At 40.5% G+C, this 22,915-nt stretch overlaps 1 protein-coding gene across 1 annotated transcript; it reads left to right on the top strand.

Annotated features, from left to right (window-relative positions):
• The first annotated feature begins 1,742 nt into the window (after positions 1-1,742).
• fbl (fibrillarin) lies at positions 1,743-22,226 on the top strand. Its single transcript, XM_047357071.1, has 9 exons — positions 1,743-1,896; positions 8,428-8,523; positions 9,181-9,333; positions 9,663-9,757; positions 9,847-10,017; positions 18,222-18,354; positions 18,692-18,804; positions 20,349-20,494; positions 20,823-22,226. The coding sequence occupies exons 1-9, from the start codon at positions 1,887-1,889 to the stop codon at positions 20,845-20,847; spliced, it is 942 nt and encodes a 313-aa protein (XP_047213027.1). The 5' UTR covers positions 1,743-1,886; the 3' UTR covers positions 20,848-22,226.
• The last annotated feature ends 689 nt before the right edge of the window (positions 22,227-22,915 follow it).

Consider the following 22,915-nt stretch of genomic DNA (forward strand, 5'->3'; position numbering starts at 1 on the left):
AAAAACTAAAATGTTTTTTACACGGAAAAGAGTTGATGAAAAAATCAAGTTGAAATTATATGATCAGGAGTTGGAAAGACTTAAACAATTTAAATTTCTTGGGTTGTGGTTTGATGAAAGAATGACATGTGGTGTATATATTAAGAAAATATTAGATAAATGTAGGAAGGTGTTAAATATAATTAGGTGTTTAGTTGGAACCGAGTGGGGAGCTGGTAGAAAGGCATTGAAAGCCATTTATACAGGATTAATTTGGCCAGTCTTGGATTATGGGTGCATAGTTTATAATTCAGCAGCAGATACAAATCTCCAAAAGCTAAATTATATTCAATATTAAGCTTTAAGAATATGTACAGGTGCTTTTAAAACATCTTCAATAGCAGCATTACAAGTTAAATTTAGAAGGGACCAGTTATCTTTAAATTATTGGGCAAATTTACAAGGACAAAAGAATGACCAACCAACATTAAAAGTGCTTACAAAAGGTTGGGAAAAAGAAAAAATGAAAAGATTTGGATGGATAATAAATTGTAAAGCTAATTAAATTCAATTACATAAATCAGATATAGGTCAGACAGTTCCATTAACTACAATACCACCTTGGATACTTTCTGATGCAAAAATAGATTTTTCATTATTAGAAAAGAAGAACAAAAATACGTTTTTTTATTATGAATAAATATAGTGCACAAGAATACATAAACCAGTATTATAACTATGTATATATATATATATATATACTGATGCATCAACAAATACTGCAAATAGGATAGGAATAGCTTTTATTGTACCACAATTTAATATTAAAGTAGGAAAAAGGGTAAGTGATGGAGTATCGGTTTATACAGGAGAAATGCTTGCTTTACTTCTTCCACTTCTTCCACTCATCTTCAGTGAGTGGAAGATGTTAGACTATTAAAATCAATCATTTGTTCAGACTCTAGTGCATCATTGGGCAGTTTGCAACATAGTCAATCAGATAGTAGATATATATATATATATATATATTAATTGAAATACAACAAGCACTTTATAGAATCATTATGAAGGGGCTTACAGTTCATTTTATATGGGTTCCAGCACATCACGGGGTTAAGGGGAATGAAATGGCAGATAATATGGCTAGGAAGAGCACCAATAGGACAATGGTTGACATTAAGGTTTAGTGTAAAAGAAGTAAAGGGTATAATAAAACAAAAAATGGAAGAAAGGTGGCAGAGGTTATGGGAAGAAGAAAGGAATGGACGCTGGTTTTATAAAACACAAAGGAAAATTGGAGAAATGAGAAGAACAGAAAGAAACAGGAGGAAAGAGACAATTATACCACTTCTTAGAATTGGACATACTGGTTTGAACAGAACCTTATTTATAATAGGGAAACATCAGACAGGGAAATGTGAGTGTGGGGAAGATGAGACAATAGAACATATTATTTTGCATTGTAGGAAATATCAGGTCCAGAGGAATAAGTTGGTTAGGAATCTTAGTAATATGAAAATAAAATTAGACATTGTTGATTTATTGCAAAAAGATTCCGGAAACAGAGGATATCAAGTTATATTTTATTTATCAGGCTATGTTTTATTTTTCAAAACAGTGTAAGTTGTATAATAGGATTTAGTGTATGTAAGGGTATGTAGAAGTATCATAAGTATGTATAGCTGTCATGTGGTCCACATTCCTTACCAGTTGGTGGCGGTAATGCCTCCTTCAGTTGTTTGCCAACCGCCAACATAAGAAGAAGAAGAGGAGGAGGAACATTCTGCGCATATGCAGTAGCTCAACACGTGTTCACTGCGTGTGCTTGGTTACAGATTTGGATTGTCGTCTGGAGGAGCACAGCACAAGTTTTCAGCCTGTTGTTTCATCTCCAATCTTGAGCTAACATGAAGCCAGGTACAGTAACACATGTGACTATGGTTAGATCTTGTTTCATGGTGGCCTTAATGCCTTGTTTGGGTTAAGACAGAGATACAGCCGACCTACGTGGCCGCCGTAATTCTCTTTAAAAATGTGGGATTTCGTCCCTTGCTCCTCGCTGTTATGTGAATAAGGACTAAAGCTGAATGTTGTTTAGAGCTGTTAGTAAATTACAGATTGTACTTTGAGCTGGACGTTCCTCGTGTCTCTAAGCACGTGCTTGACTCACCAAGAAGTAAGGTAGCCGAGGAGAAGCAGAGAAAGAAATCTGCACGAAGATCTCCTGAAAACCGACTGCATTGTCCGGTTGGAAATGCTCGAGCATTCTGCGAAAAAGGCTACAAACAGCGTGTTGTGGCTATCTTGTTTTCAATCTGTTTAAGACGGTGTAGCCTACTCAGTGGAACCCTGTTCAAATCTTTGAATGTATTATTCAGTTAAAGCTTTTAGCTTGCTTCTTAACTAAAACCTTTTTGCTCCAAGTTAAGACATCTTACAATTTAAGCATTAATTAAACTCTTTTTAAACGGTGTTTTTAGATTTTGGAAAAGTTCTACTCTGTGGCAAGAAGCCAGGTTTTTAAATAAGACACAAAGGAATTATGCCTCTTTGTTACTTAAGGCCGAAGGGTTTCTAATCACATAATATACGAAGAAGTTACATTAGCAAACATAACGATGAAGCTCTTAATATACAGCTTGTTACAAGCTCTCAAAAATAGTTTGATTCTTACAGTATTTTTCCCTTTGAGGAAGAAATCGTTCAACCTATTAACATGTTTTGGGACAATGACACATTTCTACCCAATTATGTACAATCTATTTCACACAGTTTATTTAAATAATAGCAAAACAACTCCATCTAACAAGGGAAGATTTAAAGACAAACTAGAAAAATTTTCATTTCCTGTGAAAATGCAGTGTGAATTCTGAAAGCTGGCAGAAACAAGCTGTAATTGACTGCAGAAAATCAGCTTAAATCTGATAAATTAGTAGAAATAGCTGAAAAAGCAAAGAAAAACTGTCATCTGATCTGTTTGAGCAGGAAGACTATTAGCTATAAAACAGCTCTACTGTAAAGTTACCTCAAAACTACTTGTTGAAAGAGTTGTTGAAATGCAAGAACTGACAAAAACTTTTAAAAAGCAGGAAAGAGCTGCCATAGATGAGCTGAAAAGCATAGATTGAAGCAAAAATATAGCCTAAGAAGTTGAAGTCAGTGCTAAAATACACAAAAAATAGCATAAATTTCAGAAAAATTGATCTAACAAATGCGCTGAAGAAACACAAAAACAAACAAGAAATTGCCTAAAAAACGCAAAAGTGTTCTTAAGCTAAGAGAGAGGAGAAAGAGAAGCTAAAATGCTAACATTAGCATATTGGTTATCACTAGCATGAAGGCTGATATTAATTAAACCCATCTACCATGCAAAAGCAATATATAAGATAAATTTAGCTAAAATTCCGATGCTTACTACAGCGTATATTCAAATGTCTATGAAATTGCCATTTAAAATTATTCACTCTTCAGCATTCACACAATAATAATAATAATAAGCTAGAAAATTTCTGAAGAAATTTAGACGGGTCCTGCCTCTTGGTGCGTGCCTCTCGGACCAGAGCCAACGGTTGGGGGCTGAGGTACAAAACCAAAGCAACAGAACGGTGTGCATCATGATTGAGGGTATAAGATGTCTAACTAGACCTGTTCTTGTTTCACCAGTAATCATGTGTCCTTGCATTGCTTTGGCAGTCGCAAATAAATAAAAAGTCCAGTTTAGAGATGTGTAGGAATAGGTGTCACCAGGCAATGACATGGGAATCAGGCCACTCACTGTTCTCCCTTCATTGCTATGGCAGACCCCAACTAAGGAATGTTGAAACTTTTATTTTGTAAATATCTGTGAGTTTATTTTGAAAGGATAAAGTAGATCTCTCTCCATCACAGAGTCCCAGCAATAGTGTTTAAGACCAATGATGAATTATCGCTGTGTGAAATATGAAGACGATTATTTTGTAGGGTATGTCTAGGTGTTGTTTGAAAGTCCAGTATAGTTGTCCTTTTAGGTCTGGCGTACTTCCAACTAGATATAAGAACCTGCTTGCTATTCTACAATCATTGTGTATGTTATCAGCTTAAAAAATCAATACAAACTATGGATCGCTGAGACTTTTATTTTGAAAGTTTCAATAAGCCTTATTTCAAAGGACCAGCATAGTCGCATTTCTAACACTGGGTGAGCTCCAACAGTAGTGTGAGGCCCAGTCCTGCAATTATTTATAATTTAAAATGTTAAGGCTTTTATTTTGTAGAGCATGTTTTGTCTTGTTTTGAAAATCCAGCATGGTTGTCCTTTCAGGTCTGGGTTATTTCCATTGGTCATATAGAACCTGCTTGCTCGGCTGAAATCATTGTTTATGCTATTATCAGCTTTAAAAAAAATCATTTGTACATATGGAAGGTTGATGTTCAGTGTAAAAAGAGGCTTTTATTTTGTAGCATATGTGTAGGTCTTATTTTGAAAGTCTAGTTTGGTTGTCAGCTATGACTGACTTATTGAGAACACTCATGGAAGCTTCTGGCCTGAGCTCAGCCTCAGAGCCACTCTCTGTCAGAGGTTACTTAAGTTCACTGGCAGCTGTGTTCTGTTGCTATGGTAACTAATGAGCGCCCAACAGCTGCTGTTTCTCACTCATGCAGCACCACACTTTGTGTCTCATCATGGCCTGGCTTTATAACATGGTGGCACATGCTCCCGAACTACTGCCCATAACTCTGAAACCGTAAGGGCTATCGACGTTATTCCTGGACCGTTTTTCTCAGAACGGACAGGGGAACGAGAATATTAACACTTATTCTTGAAAATATAATATTAATGGCACAACACTAGGTGAAAAGAAAGGGAAAAAATTGAGGAAAAAACACAAAAATGCCTGAACATGCTCTCGAACATCGTCTAATAACTCGGAAACTATAAGGGCTATCGTTTTGATTCATGCACCGTATGAATCAGCAGGCCTTGCTGAAACAATTATGGACAATCTCAATTTTCTACAAAAAATCGGTCTGGGAGGTGTGACCCTTGTGAAAAAGTGGATCATTTTGACCATTTTTAACCTGAGTGAAGGTGAATTTTTTCACTCTAAAACGAAATTACGTCGCAAGGGAAACGATAAAAGGTATCCAAATAATTTTTTGCATCGCTATGTACTCAGCAGGGATGGGTGAACAATCCTGGAGATTTTTCGTGTGTCTACATAAATCCGTGTAGGAGCTATGACTGTGTAGAGAAAGTGGATAATTTTGAAATTGTTAATTCAAGCAATCTTGGGAAGGACAGATTGGTACTCTAAACAACGTTTTTTATGACAAAACGATAAAAGGTATCAATAAATTCCTTCACTGTGAGCGACAGCAAGGTGTGAAGAATAATTGGTGCAAAGCTCAAGTCTCTAACTTGAACGGTTTATGAGAGACGGCGATTCGAAAACGTGTGAGTTTAAAGGATTTTTGCTCTGATTTTTTTCTGCAATTCCTATAGGTTTTTCCATTCAGGGTGTGTGACTTTGCTTTGCTCCTGGGTGTGTTGATGAAATCTGTTAGTCCCACATCAATGAGGGTGACATTTTCTGAATCGCGATAGAGCATTACTACGTTTTTGATACATAATTCGTGCCAGTAGAGTGGAAAAATTGAGCAAGAGAGGCGGTTTGTCGTTCTCTTCTCAGGTTATTCAAAAACCTAGAGCGTACACTCTACCAACCTGACGAATTCCGCCATAGGATTATAAAATCAAAAATGATGTCAAAAATCTTTGCATAAAGTTGAATCGCAATTGTAGAGGAACTGTAAAAGATATCAAAACGCTGAATCATTTGAAGATAACCTAATGTCTTGTGAACATTTTAAAAGTTGAATGGTGTTTCTAGCTGAATTTTGCAGAATTTTTAGGATTTTCCATTCATTTCAATGGGCCAAAAATCGGCACAAAAAGCTGAATATTTTAAAAAGTATTAATACCAAAAGTCATAGCTGTAATGTCCTAAATGAGCTGAACATTTTAAAAGTTGAATGGCTGAAATAGCACAACGTATGAAGGAGGAGATAGGTGCCAAAAAAAGTGTTAGATATACATAATAGTAAAGAGAAACAGGATCTCTATTGTGTGAATGCCTTCAGCATTCACACAATTACACAGCATTTCATTCCATTCTAGACTGTAGAGTCAGGTCCAGTGTATCATACAACGCTAATTAGTAAGAGAAAAGGTGTCCATTGGAACCAGAAGATTGCATTTAATCTGGACCCTGATGTGATATCCCATGCTGAGCTATAAATATAACCAGAGTAAATTCAAAAAGCTGTTTTTTTTATTTTTTTAATGAGTTTATTCATTAAGGGAAAAAAAGCTATCCAAACCATCCTGGTCTTATGTAAAAAAGTAATTGCACCCTAGACCTGATTTCTACCTGTGCCACCCTTGTCAGCAGTAGCTGACAGTAAGAGTTTGTGATAACTGACCTTGAGTCTTCAACAACACCTTTTAAAGAATTTTCCATCTTCCTTTGCAGAAATGTTTCAGTTCAGCAATGTTGGAGGGTTTAATGTCATAGCGCAGGATCTGAGTTGGATTTAACGACCAGACTTTGGCTAGGCCACACCAAAACGTCATGTCACTGTAAAATGTTTATATGAAATGGTTTAATACTGTGAAAATAGTTTTCTTTGCCTGTAAAAAAAAAAAAAATTTTAACCAAATGATTGTATTGCTGAGGGTAAAAAAAAACATAAAAAACTTGTGTGCTTTGTGTTTTCACGTGTTTCTTAGGGTTGATGCACACTCTTTGACTCTGAGCTTACAATGCAAAGTTCTATGGTTACTGCAGTAATATGAACTGTTGAAGTTTTGATTTGTACCACAAAGAAGCAAACGGCAGTAAGCAGAGCAGGCATCTTCAGCACTGAGACTTTAGTGTTGGTTGTTTTTGGTAGGGATACGTTTTGTAAGAAGGGTTAAATCATCTGAATTGACCTGCTAGGGTTTGGTAATAACTACCCTTTTTTTTTAATCACACTTCCCTTAATGAAAACCCAGGGTATATGGTATTACAGTGACAGGCTAGTGATGCTGTACATAAAAAGGGTCTTATTTAGATTGTTTTAAGGCTTACTAATAGATGTACTTTACTTTCTTGATTTAAAGATGATGTGAGCAAATAGGTAACCACTTGAAGTTCATAATGTTATATTAAGGTTAAATAACTGATGGATATGCATGTTTTTGTTGCTTATGTCAATAGTGGCCACACGAGGTCTTAGCAGGGAACACAGCAGGATGCAAAATTTCTATCTGCACATCTGATCCACAGTGTCCACAAGGATGGGGGTGTAGTTTAGCAGTAATTGTGATTTTCCTCAATGGAGGACTGCTCCACAAGATCTGCCTGTTTGTCTGTGGCCCCCTCGAGATCTCTGTAAAATGTATCAATATTTTACTTTACTGTAGGCTGTCTGCATAAGGCAGAAATTAGAATCACTTGACGCTGTACTGTGTGTGTGTGTATATGTATATATATATAGTCAGTCATTTTCTACCGCTTATTTCATAGTGGGTCACGGGGGAGCTGGTGCCTATCTCCAGCAGTCTATGGGCGAGAGGCGGGGTTCACCCTGGACAGGTTGCCAGTCCATCACAGGGCAACACACAAACAACCAAGCCCACACCCATTCACACACCTAAGGGCAATTTTAGAGTTACCAATTAACCTAACAGTCATGTCTTTGGACTGTGGGAGGAAGTTGGAGTACCCGGTGAGAACCCACGCATGCACGGGGAGAACATGCAAACTCCATGCAGAAAGACCCCAGGGTGGGAATCGAACCGAGGCCATTCTTGCTGCATTGTGTAGTCTTACAGCAGACTATAATAAGCCACATCTGTAAGTTTTGCTTGTGAAACCACTTGAAATAATCTTAATAGCTAAACAGCTGTTTTTGGCTGGTCCCTGTTACTATTTTCCAACAGAATACATGTCAACACCACTGTATAAATCTCATGTGTTTTCATCTCATTGGAACTAGCCCAGTTGTCTTTAAGGAAAAAAAAATTTATGGAAACTTTGCAAAGCTGTAATTTATATTTCCTGATTTTGTTCAAATAGTTATTTTTCTGTAGTTCTAGCTCTCTTAGACATGTTTTCCATGCAGTCGGAGTCGGTACATAATTGTGGGAAATGGAGGAAAAAGCTGTTTATGGGCGACTGGAAACGCTGGGCAACTGGCTTCCTTCGTGGTGCATTAATTTGAATCAGTTAATAAATTTCAAAGACGTCAATGTAAACACTGCTATGAAATAAAATTTGTGCTATAAATGTTGAAATTGGCGAGAAGAAGTGTGTGTGTGTGTGTGTGTGTATTTACCTAAATAAGTGTGATGGATTGTGTATTGCTGTTCCTGAAAGGAGCATTGTTTCCTGGATGTTCTCAGGTCAAATGTTTGTGTTAAAGGTTTCAGTCCACGTGGTGAGAGAGGAGGAAGAGGTGGAGGACGTGGTGGATTTAGAGGCAGTTTTGGAGACCGGGGTGGACGAGGAGGAGGAAGAGGTGAGAAAATAGTCATATAAAAAAAAATCTTATAAATTTTAACAGCATCTCATAAACAAAACAATACATAAATCTCACGAACAGAGATGGTCTTTCATGTTAAAAGAATTTGTTCAATAATTGCTCTGTTTGAACCTGGAACATCTCGAACATCTGTTGTCTCTGCTCTTAGGTGGGTACAACTTGTAACATAGGAGGCTTGGATTCAACCCCACCCACACCTCCAAATGTCAGGACCTTTCAGCTGACTAAGCCATAAGGATAATTGTATTGAATTGGTGGATTTAAAATGTGGAGCATCCTCGTGCCTTTTTGCTGCTTCAGTTTTTATCCAATGTTAATGAGCTGTGTCAACTCCCTTCTTCAAGGGCCGATGTCCTGCAACTTTAAGATACATTCTCGATCCAACACACCTGATTCAAATGGCTGAATCATGTCATGTCATCAAGTTCTACAGAGTTCTGCTAATGACTTATCGGATTCAGGTGTTGAAGTGGAGACGTATCTAAAAAGTTCAGGGCACCGGCCGTCAAGAACTGGAGTCTGACCTCCGTGACGGAAAAAAAGACAAAGTATATTAGACTTTGCATGTCTAAAATGCTGCAATCCAAAGATGCACTCTTTTTGACGTTAAGCACTAATATTTAATCATTTCAGGTGGAGGCTTTAGGTCCCCAGATGGAGGATTTCGAGGCCGCGGGGGTGGCAGAGGCACCCCAAGGGGAAGAGGAGGCAGAGGAGGGAGGGGTGGTGGCAGAGGTGGTTTTGGAGGCGGGAAAAACATCTTGATCGAGCCACACAGACATGAAGGTTTTTATCCAACACTTATATTTTCAGCTTTGTAGCTATGAAAGTCTAAAATGGTATGTTTATGTCTCCACTGAGTTCTTAATTGACATAATTTATAAACAGACAATACTCATGAAGTTATGTGTTGGTTTATGGGCTCACACATTTTCAGTTTTTAATCAGTTTTGCTTACATTTCCATGTTTTAAATTTGGATTCTGAACACAGGAAATTGTTTAAAAACACAAACAAAATGTTGTTGCATTATTTTAAAATGGTAGCGTTAAAAGAATGTGATGTATTTTGGTGTGTGAATTGGCACCAGTAAGTTGTTTTGTGTGTGTGTGTTAGGAGTCTTCATCTGCAGAGGGAAGGAGGATGCTCTGGTCACCAAAAACATGGTGGTGGGAGAATCTGTGTATGGAGAAAAGAGAATGAGTGTTGAGGTAAAGTCTGACTTTAGTGTTGACAGTGTCAGATTTAATTGCACAGATCAGTATTGATTCTTATGGTGAATTGGTGCTTTTTCTGTTAGGAAGGTGAGACGAAAATTGAGTACAGAGCCTGGAATCCTTTTCGCTCCAAGCTGGCAGCGGCAATTTTAGGAGGAATTGACCAGATTCATATCAAACCTGGATCTAAGGTCATGTACCTGGGGGCTGCCTCTGGTACTACGGTATCCCACGTTTCAGACATTGTTGGACCAGTAAGTATACCACTCCAATTGTGTACTAATGTTTTTTTTTTTTTTTTGGGCTTCACCTTTTCCATCTTTACACCTCTTTTGTGATTTCTTACTTTATCATTTCCATAATCTCTTCCACCATTTAAGCTGAAGTACATATTTCTATTTAGTCTTTTTAGGTTTGCAAACTTTAAATACACATAAAGCCAACTTTTTTATTTTTGGCTTCCAAACATTATTTTTGGTCTTGATGTTGGGTCAAGGTCACAGATCCGTTAAATGAAGCAAACTCCATGCACCCGTCTTGCTACAATTGTATTTTGAACACATCGATATATGATCATTACATAGCTGAATATTGCATATCACATATGTTTTTCACAATATACTTTATGTAATGTGCATGTTGTATGTTTGTATGCAATGTCATCGGAACAGTGACAACTTTCAGGGTAGCGGACCGCTAAATGTTCTGGCGAGAACCCTGAATTTGATAATAAAATACACCCTAAAGAATTTAATTATTTTTATTTTTTTATAGTGTATTCATCAGATTATACCATTGTAGTTGTCAATACGCTCTGTCTAGAGAAACCTGTGATGGTGTTTTAATAGCTTTAAAAAGACTTAACGTTTTTAAGCCCATAGCTGAAGACACTTTCAAGACGCCTTTAAGACTTCTTGTTACTGTCTTAGGATTTACGTAAAGAGGGGTGTTTAGGAAGGTTTTTATGTCAACTTCTAAACATTATGCCTGGTAGATGTTGTGTTCCAGTATGCCAGAGAGATGCACCACTCACTTTTGGAAGCTGGTTTTTGATAGTTGGTGCTTGTTAAGCTCTAAATTACTGTAATTTTTGTCAGAAAATGTTATCTACCTGGCCAGCTGCTGAAGCCAGAAACTTATTCCCATCAAGAGGCGACAGTGGCCCAGTAGGAAGAGTAGTCGTCTTGCAATCAGAAGGTTGTGGGTTCGATTCCAGCTTCCTCCTGCCATATGTCGATGTGCCCCTGGGCAAGGCACTTAACCTCAAGTTGCCTACCGATCTGCGTATCGGTGTATGAATGTGTGAGTGTGATTGTGGCTCTAGTGTAAAGCGCTTTGAGCGGTCTGTATGACTGGAAAGGCACTATATAAATTCAGTCCATTTACCATCACCTCACTCTCCCTGGATGTGGTCAGACACAAATAATTTAGATGCACATTGTTGTAGATATACAGTGCCTTGTAAAAGTATTTACACCCCTTGAACATTTCCAGAAATTGTCACATTACAAGAACAAACAAATATATTTTATTAGAATTTTATGTGAAAGACCAACACAAGTGGTATACAGGTCCTTCTCAAAATATTAGCATATTGTGATAAAGTTCATTATTTTCCATAATGTCATGATGAAAATTTAACATTCATATATTTTAGATTCATTGCACACTAACTGAAATATTTTCAGGTCTTTTATTGTCTTAATACGGATGATTTTGTCATACAGCTCAAAGAAAAAACCCAAAATTCCTACTCACAAAATTAGCATATCATTAAAAGGCTCTCTAAACGAGTATGAACCTAATCATCTGAATCAACGAGTTAACTCTAAACACCTGCAAAGATTCTGAGCCTTTAAAACTCCAGCCTGGTTCATCACTCAAAACCCCAATCATGGGTAAGACTGCCGACCTAACTGCTGTCCAGAAGGCCCCTATTGACACCCTCAAGCAAGAGGGTAAGACACAGAAAGAAATTTCTGAACAAATAAGCTGTTCCCAGAGTGCTGTATCAAGGCACCTCAGTGGGAAGTCTGTGGGAAGGAAAAAGTGTGGCAGAAAACGCTGCACAACGAGAAGAGGTGACCGGACCCTGAGGAAGATTGTGGAGAAGGGCCGATTCCAGACCTCGGGGGACCTGCGGAAGCAGTGGACTGAGTCTGGAGTAGAAACATCCAGAGCCACCGTGCACAGGCGTGTGCAGGAAATGGGCTACAGGTGCCGCATTCCCCAGGTCAAGCCACTTTTGAAGCAGAAACAGCGGCAGAACGCCTGACCTGGGCTACAGAGAAGCAGCACTGGACTGTTGCTCAGTGGTCCAAAGTACTTTTTTCGGATGAAAGCAAATTCTGCATGTCATTCGGAAATCAAGGTGCCAGAGTCTGGAGGAAGACTGGGGAGAAGGAAATGCCAGAATGCCAGAAGTCCAGTGTCAAGTACCCACAGTCAGTGATGGTCTGGGGTGCCGTGTCAGCTGCTGGTGTTGGTCCACTGTGTTTTATCAAGGGCAGGGTCAATGCAGCTAGCTATCAGGAGATTGTGGAGCACTTCATGCTTCCATCTGCTGAAAAGCTTTATGGAGATGAAGATTTCATTTTTCAGCACGACCTGGCACCTGCTCACTGTGCCAAAACCACTGGTAAATGGTTTACTGACCATGGTATCACTGCCAACTCTCCTGACCTGAACCCCATAGAGAATCTGTGGGATATTGTGAAGAGAACGTTGAGAGACTCAAGACCCAACACTCTGGATGAGCTAAAGGCCGCTATCGAAGCATCCTGGGCCTCCATAAGACCTCAGCAGTGCCACAGGCTGATTGCCTCCATGCCACGCCGCATTGAAGCAATCATTTCTGCCAAAGGATTCCCGACCAAGTATTGAGTGCATAACTGTACATGATTATTTGAAGGTTGACGTTTTCTGTATTAAAAACACTTTTCTTTTATTGGTCGGATGAAATATGTAATTTTGTGAGATAGGAATTTTGGGTTTTCATGAGCTGTATGCCAAAATCATCCGTATTAAGACAATAAAGACCTGAAATATTTCAGTTAGTGTGCAATGAATCTAAAATATATGAATGTTAAATTTTCATCATGACATTATGGAAAATAATGAACTTTATCACAATATGCTAATTTTTTGAGAAGGACCTGTACAGTTGTGATGTGGAAAGAAAATTGTACATGATTTAAATTTTTTACAAATAAAAAACTGAAAAGTGCGATGTGCAAAAGTATTCAGCTCCTTTACTCCGAATACAACCAATTGCTTTCAGAAGTTGCCTGATGATTGCTAATGACTAGAGTCCACCTGTGTCTAACCTAATCTCAGTACAAATACAGCTGCTCTGTGACGGCCTCAGAGGTTGATTAAGAGAATATTGGTGAGCCTTACGGCCCTCCAAAGAAATGCCGCCCCACACCATTACTGACCCACTGAAGGAGGTCATTTTGCAGGGTTCTGGCAGTGCTCCTCCTGTTCCTCCTTGCATAAAAGTGGAGGTGGTCCTTCTGCTGGGTTGTTGCCCTCGTACGGCCTCCTCCAAGTCTCCTGGTGTACTGGCCTGTCTCCTGGTAGCGCCTCCAGGCTCTGGACACTACGCTGACAGACACAACAAACCTTGCCACAGCTCACATTGATGTGCCATCCTGAGCTGCACTATCTGAGCCACTTGTGTGGGTTGTAGAGTCCGTCTCATGCTACCACGAGTGTGAAAGCACCACCAACATTCAAAAGTGACCAAAACATCAGCCAGAAAGCATAGGTACTGAGAAGTGGTCTGTGGTCCCCACCTGCAGAACCACTCCTTTATTGAGTGTCTTGCTAATCGCCAAAGATTTCCCCCTGTTGTCTAGTCCATTTGTACAACAAGATGTGAAATTGATTGTCAGTCAGTGTTGCTTCCTAAGTGGACAGTTTGATTTCACAGAAGTTTGAAGGTTGCAGGGGCAGCAGACTCAGCAGAGACACCCAGACGTCCCTCTACCCAGACACCTCCTCCAGCTCCTCCAGGGGGAGCCCAAGGCGTTCCTAGGCCAGCCGAGAGACATAGTCCCTCCAGCGTGTCCTGGGCCGTCCCCTGGCCCTCCTCCCAGTGGGACGTGCCTGGAACACCTCCCGAGGAAGGCGTCCAGGAGCCATCCAGTATAGATGACCGAGCCACCTCAACGGGCTCCTCTTGATGTGGAGGAGCAGCGGCTCTATTCCGAGCTCCTCACCCTATCTCTAAGGGAGTGCCCGGCCACCCTACGGAGGAAGCTCATTTCAGCCGCTTGTATCCGGGATCTCATTCTTTCGGTCATAACCCAAAGTTCGTGGCCATAGTTGAGGGTAGGAACGTAGACCAACCGGTAAATCGAGATCTTCGCTTTTCGGCTCATCTCTCTCTTCACCACAACGGACCGGCAGAGTGCCCCCATTACTGCGGCAGCCGCGCCGATCCGTCTGTCAATCTCCATTCTTCCCTCACTCGTGAACAAGACCCCGAGATACATGAACTCCTAAACTTGAGGCAGGAACTCCCCTCCAACCTGAAGAGGAAAAGCCACCCTTGACTTGGAGGAGCTGATCTTCGTCCCAGCTGCTTCACACTTTGCTTCAGAGACGAAATCCACTGGTCCCCAAACCAGACCCCCTAGAAGTCCTGTACATAAAAGTTATGAACAGGACCAGTGACAAAGGGCAGCCCTGCCGGAGTCCAACATGCATCGGGTACTGGTCTGACTTAGTGCCGGCAATACGGACCAAACTCCTGCTCCACTTGTACAGGGACCGGATGGCCCCTAATAAAGACCCCTGATTCCATACTGGAGCACCCCTACAGGGCATCACGAGGGACACAGTCGAATGCTTTCTCCAGGTCTGCAAAACACATGTGGACCGGTTGGGCAAACTCCCATGAACCCTCAAGTACCCTGTAGAGGGTATACAGCTGGTGGACCAGCGGCTTTTTAACCTCCTCGGTGACTTCAGCCTGGGTGATGAAAGAGTCCAACCCAGAGTCCCCAACCTCTGTTTCCACCAGGGAATGTGTGATGGCAGGATTGGGGAGATCCCACCCCCACTGTAAACAGTGTTGGCGAAGCACTGCTTCCCCCTCCTGAGGCGCCGGACAGTTTGCCAGAATCGGTTCGTGGCCAACCGGCAGTCCTTCTCCGTGACCTCACCGAACTCCTCCCAGACCAGAGTTTTTGCCTCTTCCACAGCCCGGGCCGTGGCACGCTTGGCCTCACGGTACCCGTCAGCCGCCTCAGGAGTCCCACAAGCCAGCCACAGCCGATAGGACTCCTTCAGCTTGACAGCGTCCACCACCGGGTTCTGGGATTTCCGCCGCAACAGGCACCGCCACCGCCTTCGGGCCGCAGTAGCAATCGCCATAGATGCGGTTGAGAACATGGTCCACTCGGACTCTATGTCTCCAACATCCCCCGGAATCTGGTCAAAGCTCTCCCGGAGGTGGGAGTTGAATACATCCCTGGCCGAAGGCTCCGTCAGACGTTCCCAGCAGACCCTCACTATGCCTGTCAAGTCTGTCTGGCTTTCTCCTCCTCCAACTGATCAAACTCACCACCAGGTGGTGATCAGTGGACAGCTCAGCCCCTCTCTTCATCCGAGTGTCCAAAACATGCGGCCGAAGATCTGATGATACGACAACAAAGTCGATCATTGACCTCCTGCCTAGGGTGTCCTGGTGTCAAGTGCATGAACATGGTGTTCATTATGGACAATCCGTAACTAGCACAGAATTCCAATAACAAAGCACCACTCGGATTCAGATCGGGGAGGCCATTCCTCCTGATCGCACCTCTCCAGATGTCACTGTCGTTTCCCACGTGGACGTTGAAGTTTCGCAGCAGAATAATGGAGTCCCCGAAAGGGGCACTATCCAGCACCCCCGACAGGGATGCCAAGAAGGCAGGGTAATCTGCACTACCACTCGGCCCGTAGGCTGAAATGATAGTCACTGAGATGGATGAAGACAGGACAGACTGAATGATGGCAGTGTAGAAGATGACCAGCAGTTCCTGTGGAAGGTTGAACTTCTTGAGTTCCCTCAGAAAGTACAGTCTCTGCTGGGCCTTCTTTCGAACAGTGTCTATGTGTGAAGACCATCTCAGGTCCTCAGAGATGGTGGTTCCTAAGAACTTGAAGTGGTCCACGGCCGATACAGTGTTGTTGAGGATGATGGGGGTGGTGTTCTCCGAAAGTCCACCACCATTTCCACAGTCTTGAGTGGGTTCAGTTCAAAGTAGTTCTGACCGCACCAGTGTACCAGCCAATCCACCTGCTGTCTGTATGCAGACTCATCACCATCCTGGATCAGTCCAATGACAGTGGTGTCATCTGCAAACTTAAGGAGTTTCATGGACGAGTCCGATGAGGTGCAGTCATTTGTGTACAGAGAGAAGAGGAGTGGGGATAGAACACACCCCTGGGGGGCACCAGTACTTATTGATCTGGATCGGGAGAAGATGCTCCCCAGTCTCACCTGCTGCTGTCGGTCAGTTAGGAAGCTGTTGATCCACTGACAGGTGGAGGCTGGGACGTTGAGCTGTGTGAGCTTCTGGTGGAGGATGTCTGGTATGATGGTGTTGAAGGCCGAGCTGAAGTCTACAAACAGGATCCCGGCGTACATCCCTGGACGGTCGAGGTGTTGCAGGATGAAGTGTAGACCTAAGTTAACAGCATCATCTGCCGACCTGTTTGCTCAGTAAGCAAATTGCAGGGGGCCTGTGATGTCTTTCAGGTGCTTCAACACCAGCCGCTCAAAGGACTTCATGATCACAGACGTCAGGGCAACAGGCCTGTAGTCATTTAATCCTACGATGGTGGGTTTCATGCACTGAAAGAGCCTGTTTACCTCTTCCTCTGAGATCTTTAGTGCAGGCAGAAGATCTGAAGGTAGGGGGTTGGTTGCTTTATGGGAGGAATTTGTTCCTGAATGGGATGTAGAGGGGATGATTTTGAGGTGTGAATGGCTTCTTGTCATGTCTGCAGTAGAAGCCATTCAGACAGTTGGCCAGGAGATGACTCTGTTCAGGATGGGTGGAGGGGCTCTTGTAGGGAGTCAGGTTTCTCAGACCAGTCCATACAGCTGAAGTGTCACCAGTAGAAAGGATGTTCTTCAGCTTCTCACTGTAGCTTCTCTTAGCTGCTTTGATCTCTTTTATTAGTCTGTTCCTGGCCTTTCAATATTTTGAGCAAAACTGTGCTCTTACCCTGTTAATTGAACCTTCACACTCTGTTCTTACTGGTGCAATGTGCAATCAATGAAGACTGGCTACCAGGCTGGTCCAATTTAGCCATGAAAGCTCCCAAACTAAAATGACAGGTGTTTCAGTTTCATTATACACACACACACATATATATATATACCTGCGCACTGAAACCATTAAAGTCCTGTTCTTCACCTTTACAAGTCACTCAGTTCAGCCTCTTCGTTGACGCACTTGAGCGCACCCGGTCTCCTTCGAAATGTGGTGCCTTTCGAAACTTGTTGGTGATTTTCCATGTTGATGAGGGTGAATATAAATGTCTGATTTACAATACCGGTAATTGAATTGTGAAAGTGCTCTTGATTTATCGCACAAGTTCATTGAACCTCTTTGAACTACTCATCAATTTGATTGGTCTACTGTTACCAGGCAAAATGTTTTTGGCAGCATGAAAAAAAACAATCCATTAGCCGCACCGTTGTATAGGCCACAGAGTTCAAAGTGTGTGAAAAAAGTAGTGGCTTATAATCCGGAATTCACAGTAATTTTAATCAGTGTTTGAAATTTAAGTATCATTAAACCTTAAAATGTACTTAATTTTAGAAACCAACACCGCTGGCTCCTTCCTGCTGCTACAGTTATTTGTAGAGGAAGAAGAAAGAATTCCACATCCTCCGCTCCTGCTCTGTTCTGTTCCGACTGACGGAGCAACAAAACCCCCCACCCCCACCCCAAATGGGACCGAAAGGCCGTTAATGGAAATGGCTGAGTCAAAGTAGAACCCATGAAAAAGTGGCTTTGCAGGATTTTTTTTAATAGTGGTTCCCAGTTATTATTAATTTTCATTTCCTGCTCTATATTTTACAATAAACATTTTTATTGTTTAAGACTTCTGTTAAATCAGTGGTAGCACCAAAGAGAAAGCCAGTAGTATTTACATGTTAAGTACCTTCTTAGGAGATCTTGCCTCATCACTTGAACCTGTGTTTGGTTTTCATTTTTATAATGCCCTGGCCATACCATGGAAGTTGATCACATTTATCAGCTTGAAATCAAGAATGATGCTAAATATTCAATAAAGTGATATGGTTTATTCCTCTGCTCATAACACTCAACTGTAGTGATTTGGAGATGCTTCCAGAAATATGTTTGTGATCTGCAGTACACAAAACACTTTTACACAAGATTAAAGTCTAAAATGCCTTGATTTAAGTACATGTTGCACTTTTTGGTCACAGGAGGGGCTTGTTTATGCAGTGGAGTTCTCCCATCGATCAGGTCGTGACCTTCTCAATGTGGCAAAGAAACGCACCAACATCATTCCAATCATTGAAGACGCCAGGCATCCACACAAATACCGGATGCTGGTTGGTAGGTGGTTCTGGAAGCACAACAGTAATCTCTTTTCACACTACTAGTATAAATATGGCGATAGGTCTTAGTTGTATGTAACTCTCTAAGTAATCCTGTGAAACAAAGTAAAAAGTCGCAGCATTCTAACTTGTAACATCTGAAGTTATTTAAAAACAAGTCTTTGCATGGGGACATTAGAGACAAGTCTTCTCATCTTTGATTACTTTAAATCAACAGTTACATGTGAAGATGATACCCTGTTGAATACTTTGTTGAATTTCACTTCACTTTTCTTACCAGTAGATGAAAGAGCAAATCATACATTGTATATTCAGTTTTACCCTTTTCGTTCTAGGCATGGTGGATGTGATTTTTGCTGATGTGGCCCAGCCTGACCAGACAAGGATTGTTGCTTTGAATGCTCACAACTTCCTGAAAAATGGAGGACACTTTGTCATCTCAATAAAGGTTTGTCAATAACTGTCAAAACGAACTAACTTGTGCTCAACAGAAAGCAGTGTATTGGTCGCCTTATGTTAATAAATGATGGACAACTTAAAGATTCTTTTGCATCTTTATTAATCTGAAAAAGGGGGTTTCTTTCTGTTTAAAAGGGAGTTTTTCCTCTCCACTGTCTCTACATGCTCATCCAGGAGGAGTGAATGCTGCAAGTCACTGACTGGATGCAATCTGCTGGGTTTCCTTAGATAGAAAAACTTTTTATCCAATTTGAATAAATAACTGAATCTGACTGAACTGTTCAATGGTTACGATTAATAGGAATGTATGAACCTGACTGTTGTAAAGTGCCTTGAGACAACATGTATTGTGAATTGGCTTTATATAAATAAACTGAATTGAAAAAGCACAGGTAGAAAATGGTAGTACACCTTCCACAAAACAGTCGAACATTGAAAAGGGTGTTACTGCAATAAAGTGTGAACACAATAAAACCAACTTCCATAAAAAAATATCAGTCATTAAAACCAATATAGCACAGCAAAGCCCATGTGGTCCGAAGTAAACAGGTCAACTAAAGTGTCATTGCAATAAAGTGTGAGCACAACTAAAGGCCACAGGTGTATCAGTTCTAGCAGCATCTGCAGCATTACAGAGCAAAATTATCTTAAGCATAAAGTGAGCCAATATAAATGTGCCATTGTAACATCAAAAGTCAAACTTCCATAAAAACTATCAAACATTAAAATCAACATTGCAGTGCAAAGCACCCGTGGTCTGAGATAAACTGGATCAAAGAAGTGTCAAACTTGCAGCATCTGCAGCACTAGTGAGTCAGTTACTCAGAAGCATAAAGTGAACAAATAAAAATGTGCCATTTTAACATCATATGTACTTCCATTAATAAAAAAACACAATTTATACACTTTTATTCGAAATTGCTTGTGTGTGTATAGGTAAACAAACAAGTTGGGTAATGTTACTACATGAAGCTTCTGTTTGTACGAATCAAGCCTGTTAACTGACTGTATTTTCCTGAGGTGTCGCCGTCTCAAAACGCTATTTAATTTGTTGCGGTACGGGATCTGTGACTTGTTCTGCTCACGATCCATTGTTGTTAAAGGTAGCTTCTGTTAGGGGCGTCGGTGTTGCCACTGAAAAGATGGCTGTGGCAGTCCCAGCGTACAATGTGGCGGGATGTCCATTTCCAAGCCCTATTGTATTTCCACAGCAAACACATGAAGAGCTGAGGAGACTTTGTGATATTCATTAGTGAAATCCAATATTTAAAGATTTTAAGCAGACACACTGAGGTAGCTGCTATTTAATGAAAGGTAAAGTGGATTTTAACTTGAGTGAAAGAGAAATCTGTTGTGAATGGGTGTTGGAATGACTAACGTACTAAAAACATTTTTACTAAATGGATTAAGATCTACAAACCAGGAACATTGCTTTTATGCTGCCACATCATGTTAGATGTTAGAGGTAATTGTACTTGATTTTGAACCATATGGATTTGTGAGGTTAAAGCCTTTTTGTTCATTTTGTTTTAGGCCAATTGTATAGACTCAACTGCAGCGCCAGAGGCAGTATTTGCTTCTGAGGTGAAGAAGATGAGCGGTGAGAACATGAAGCCACAAGAACAGCTCACTCTGGAGCCCTATGAGAGAGACCATGCTGTGGTGGTGGGCATCTACAGGTAAAGTAACCTCCCTGGTCTCCCTTAGCGGCTTTTCTCGGGTAATTCACATAGGCACTTCGACTGAAAGCAAATCAACAAACAACCAATTGCAAAGGTAGAGTTTTACGTTTTGAAGATGTTGTTGCTATAACTTTGTATAAACAGAACATTCCCATTAGCTCTTAATGGGTTATTCACTTGTTTTAAAGAACTGTTCATGTAAAGGCTGTTAAATGTTTAAATGGATGGGTCCACATGAACAGTGGTGCCTGTCGATTTGCTTTCAGTGTTTTTGATTTGGGTTAAGTGTGCAGACCCTATAATGACTTTGTTCTTGTGTTTTTAGACCTCCACCTAAACAGAAGAAATGATGTGTGGAAAACGGACAGAAAGCAACCAATCATCACTGTCAAGTCAAACAAAATAACTTTCAAGTTACCCCCTTTAGCAGCCTCTGTCTACCTGACGGAGGTAAATTTCTGTTGAGCTATTTCTAGCTGTCTAATTTCGTTTAGTGGGAATACCCTTGAATGTTTTGATAGTCAGCTATAGCTTTAAGTTTGTCATATGTAACACATACATTGTACATAAATTGATGTAAAATACAATTTACTCTGTCTCACTCTTAAGCTTTTTAAAAACAAAAAATTTTTACTTTTATTCATTCTTATGAATGTATAAAATACATTGGTAAATAAAAATACATTTAAACTTGAATAACATGTAATACAGTTGGACCATAAATGACAGACTTAAAATATCCAAAAACAATCCACATCTGCATTTGGTCCCAACTCTAAATGCAGCATGGTAAAAACTGAATCATTTAAGGGCTTTCCTGAAGAAACATTTGAAAAAAAAAAATCTTTTCTGGACTCTTTGCAGGTGGTTGTGTGGCTATCTTGTAGATATGGTAGTGGCAGACCCATAATTCTCAAGGCAGTTCTCATCAATAACTTATGATGTAGTTTTATTTCCAAACCAATATGCACGGAGTGAGGGTGGCTTATTTGTAAAATTGAGGGATTTAATGGGCTATTCTAACTGTTGCTGGGTCAGTTGCTAATGCTGTAAGGATGGAAGTACACAGAAGTACGAAATGAGGTTGTTTTTTTTAACAAAAGTTGCTGAAGTTGACTGCCAAATGTGGGGGTAAATTTGTTATTTCTTTGAGAGAAACTCAAATTTTACTGCAGATGATGACACTTTTGGTCAGGTTAAATATAGATGTGTACATGTAAAATATAATCTTTAGTAATGCCAACCTTTGGAATCATTCTGGAATGTTTGGTTTAACAAACTGTTAACCTGTAAAAAGGTATTTTGACAGAAATTGTACAGTTTGTTTCGCTCAAGGATTTGTCTTCAGTTAGAATTGCTTGATGTAGTGAGTCTTAAAGTGTGGCTAGTCATTTTTATTTTTACACCTGATATATTTTTTTTTATATAGAATTTATTCAAACTAATTAGTGTTTTATGTTTTCCCCATTCTGAAATCATCAAAATGACATGCCCCAATGCAGGTATTTAATGTGTATACTTTAGGATTTCTCAGTGATTGTGTTCTGATTTAACACCCACTGCAATTCAGTAAGGATTCGTTGAACTCGTTTATGGTAAGATGACATGAGACTGCAGAGGGAACTCTTGACTTGTCATTCTAAAAGTCCGTGGTTTAAACTAGAGTGAGGAAAATCTGTATTTTTTAAAGGCAAACGTGTTTAAATACATTTTTTTATGTGGTTTTGAAGACTGAATCAGTTATTTCTGTAGCATACAGACGTAATTACAGCGGACATGCTCAGTTATGTTACTTGCTAATGCTTTCGGTTCCTTCGCGGATCCATCAGTTGACAGCGAACCTATTTTTCATTAGAGATCACATTCGCAGCGAAAGCATCCAATTTTTTGTCTTTTGACTCAACTAGATGCTGTAGTAAGGCTGGATTTCAGCTTGCTCTCAAGTTTACGTTGTTCTTTTGGATCCGCATGATCCCAACATACAGCAGTGTATACGTCAGTACTAACGTTTTAATTTTAATATTACCTTTTTTTTTTTTTTCTCACTAGGACTATTGGGAAGCGTTCGTGTTAGGTTTGTTTTGGCGGCCATTTTGTGGGAAATGTCTCAGGAGCGCGCTGGATCGGGAGTGCGCGCTCAATGCAGCCCCTCTCCTTTGACCGATATTTCCATCAGAGGGGCTGGGCATACCAGGGCTAGTAGCTGTAGCTCTGCCCGTTAAACTAAAAAGTGCTATTTAATTGCCTTTACAAGGTTGGTCCGTCGGTTGATTGTTGCTGTCAAGTGTTTTGCCGTGGGCGGACCGTCTTCAAATTCCAATGGCAGTATTTTATTAAACAGCTAACAGGCTAGCTACTAGCTAGCTAGCTAATGTTAGCTTTTTTTTAAATTTAATCCATAAAGCGGGCGGGGTCATT

Source organism: Girardinichthys multiradiatus, chromosome 3, assembly GCF_021462225.1.
Source record: "Girardinichthys multiradiatus isolate DD_20200921_A chromosome 3, DD_fGirMul_XY1, whole genome shotgun sequence".
NCBI classification, from domain to species: Eukaryota; Metazoa; Chordata; class Actinopteri; order Cyprinodontiformes; family Goodeidae; genus Girardinichthys; species Girardinichthys multiradiatus.

Coding starts and splice junctions, on each gene's coding strand:
- fbl (XM_047357071.1), top strand. Junction 10,018..18,221: donor TTTCAGACATTGTTGGACCA/GTAAGTATACCA, acceptor TTTTGGTCACAG/GAGGGGCTTGTTTATGCAGT. Junction 20,495..20,822: donor GTGGTGGTGGGCATCTACAG/GTAAAGTAACCT, acceptor TTGTGTTTTTAG/ACCTCCACCTAAACAGAAGA.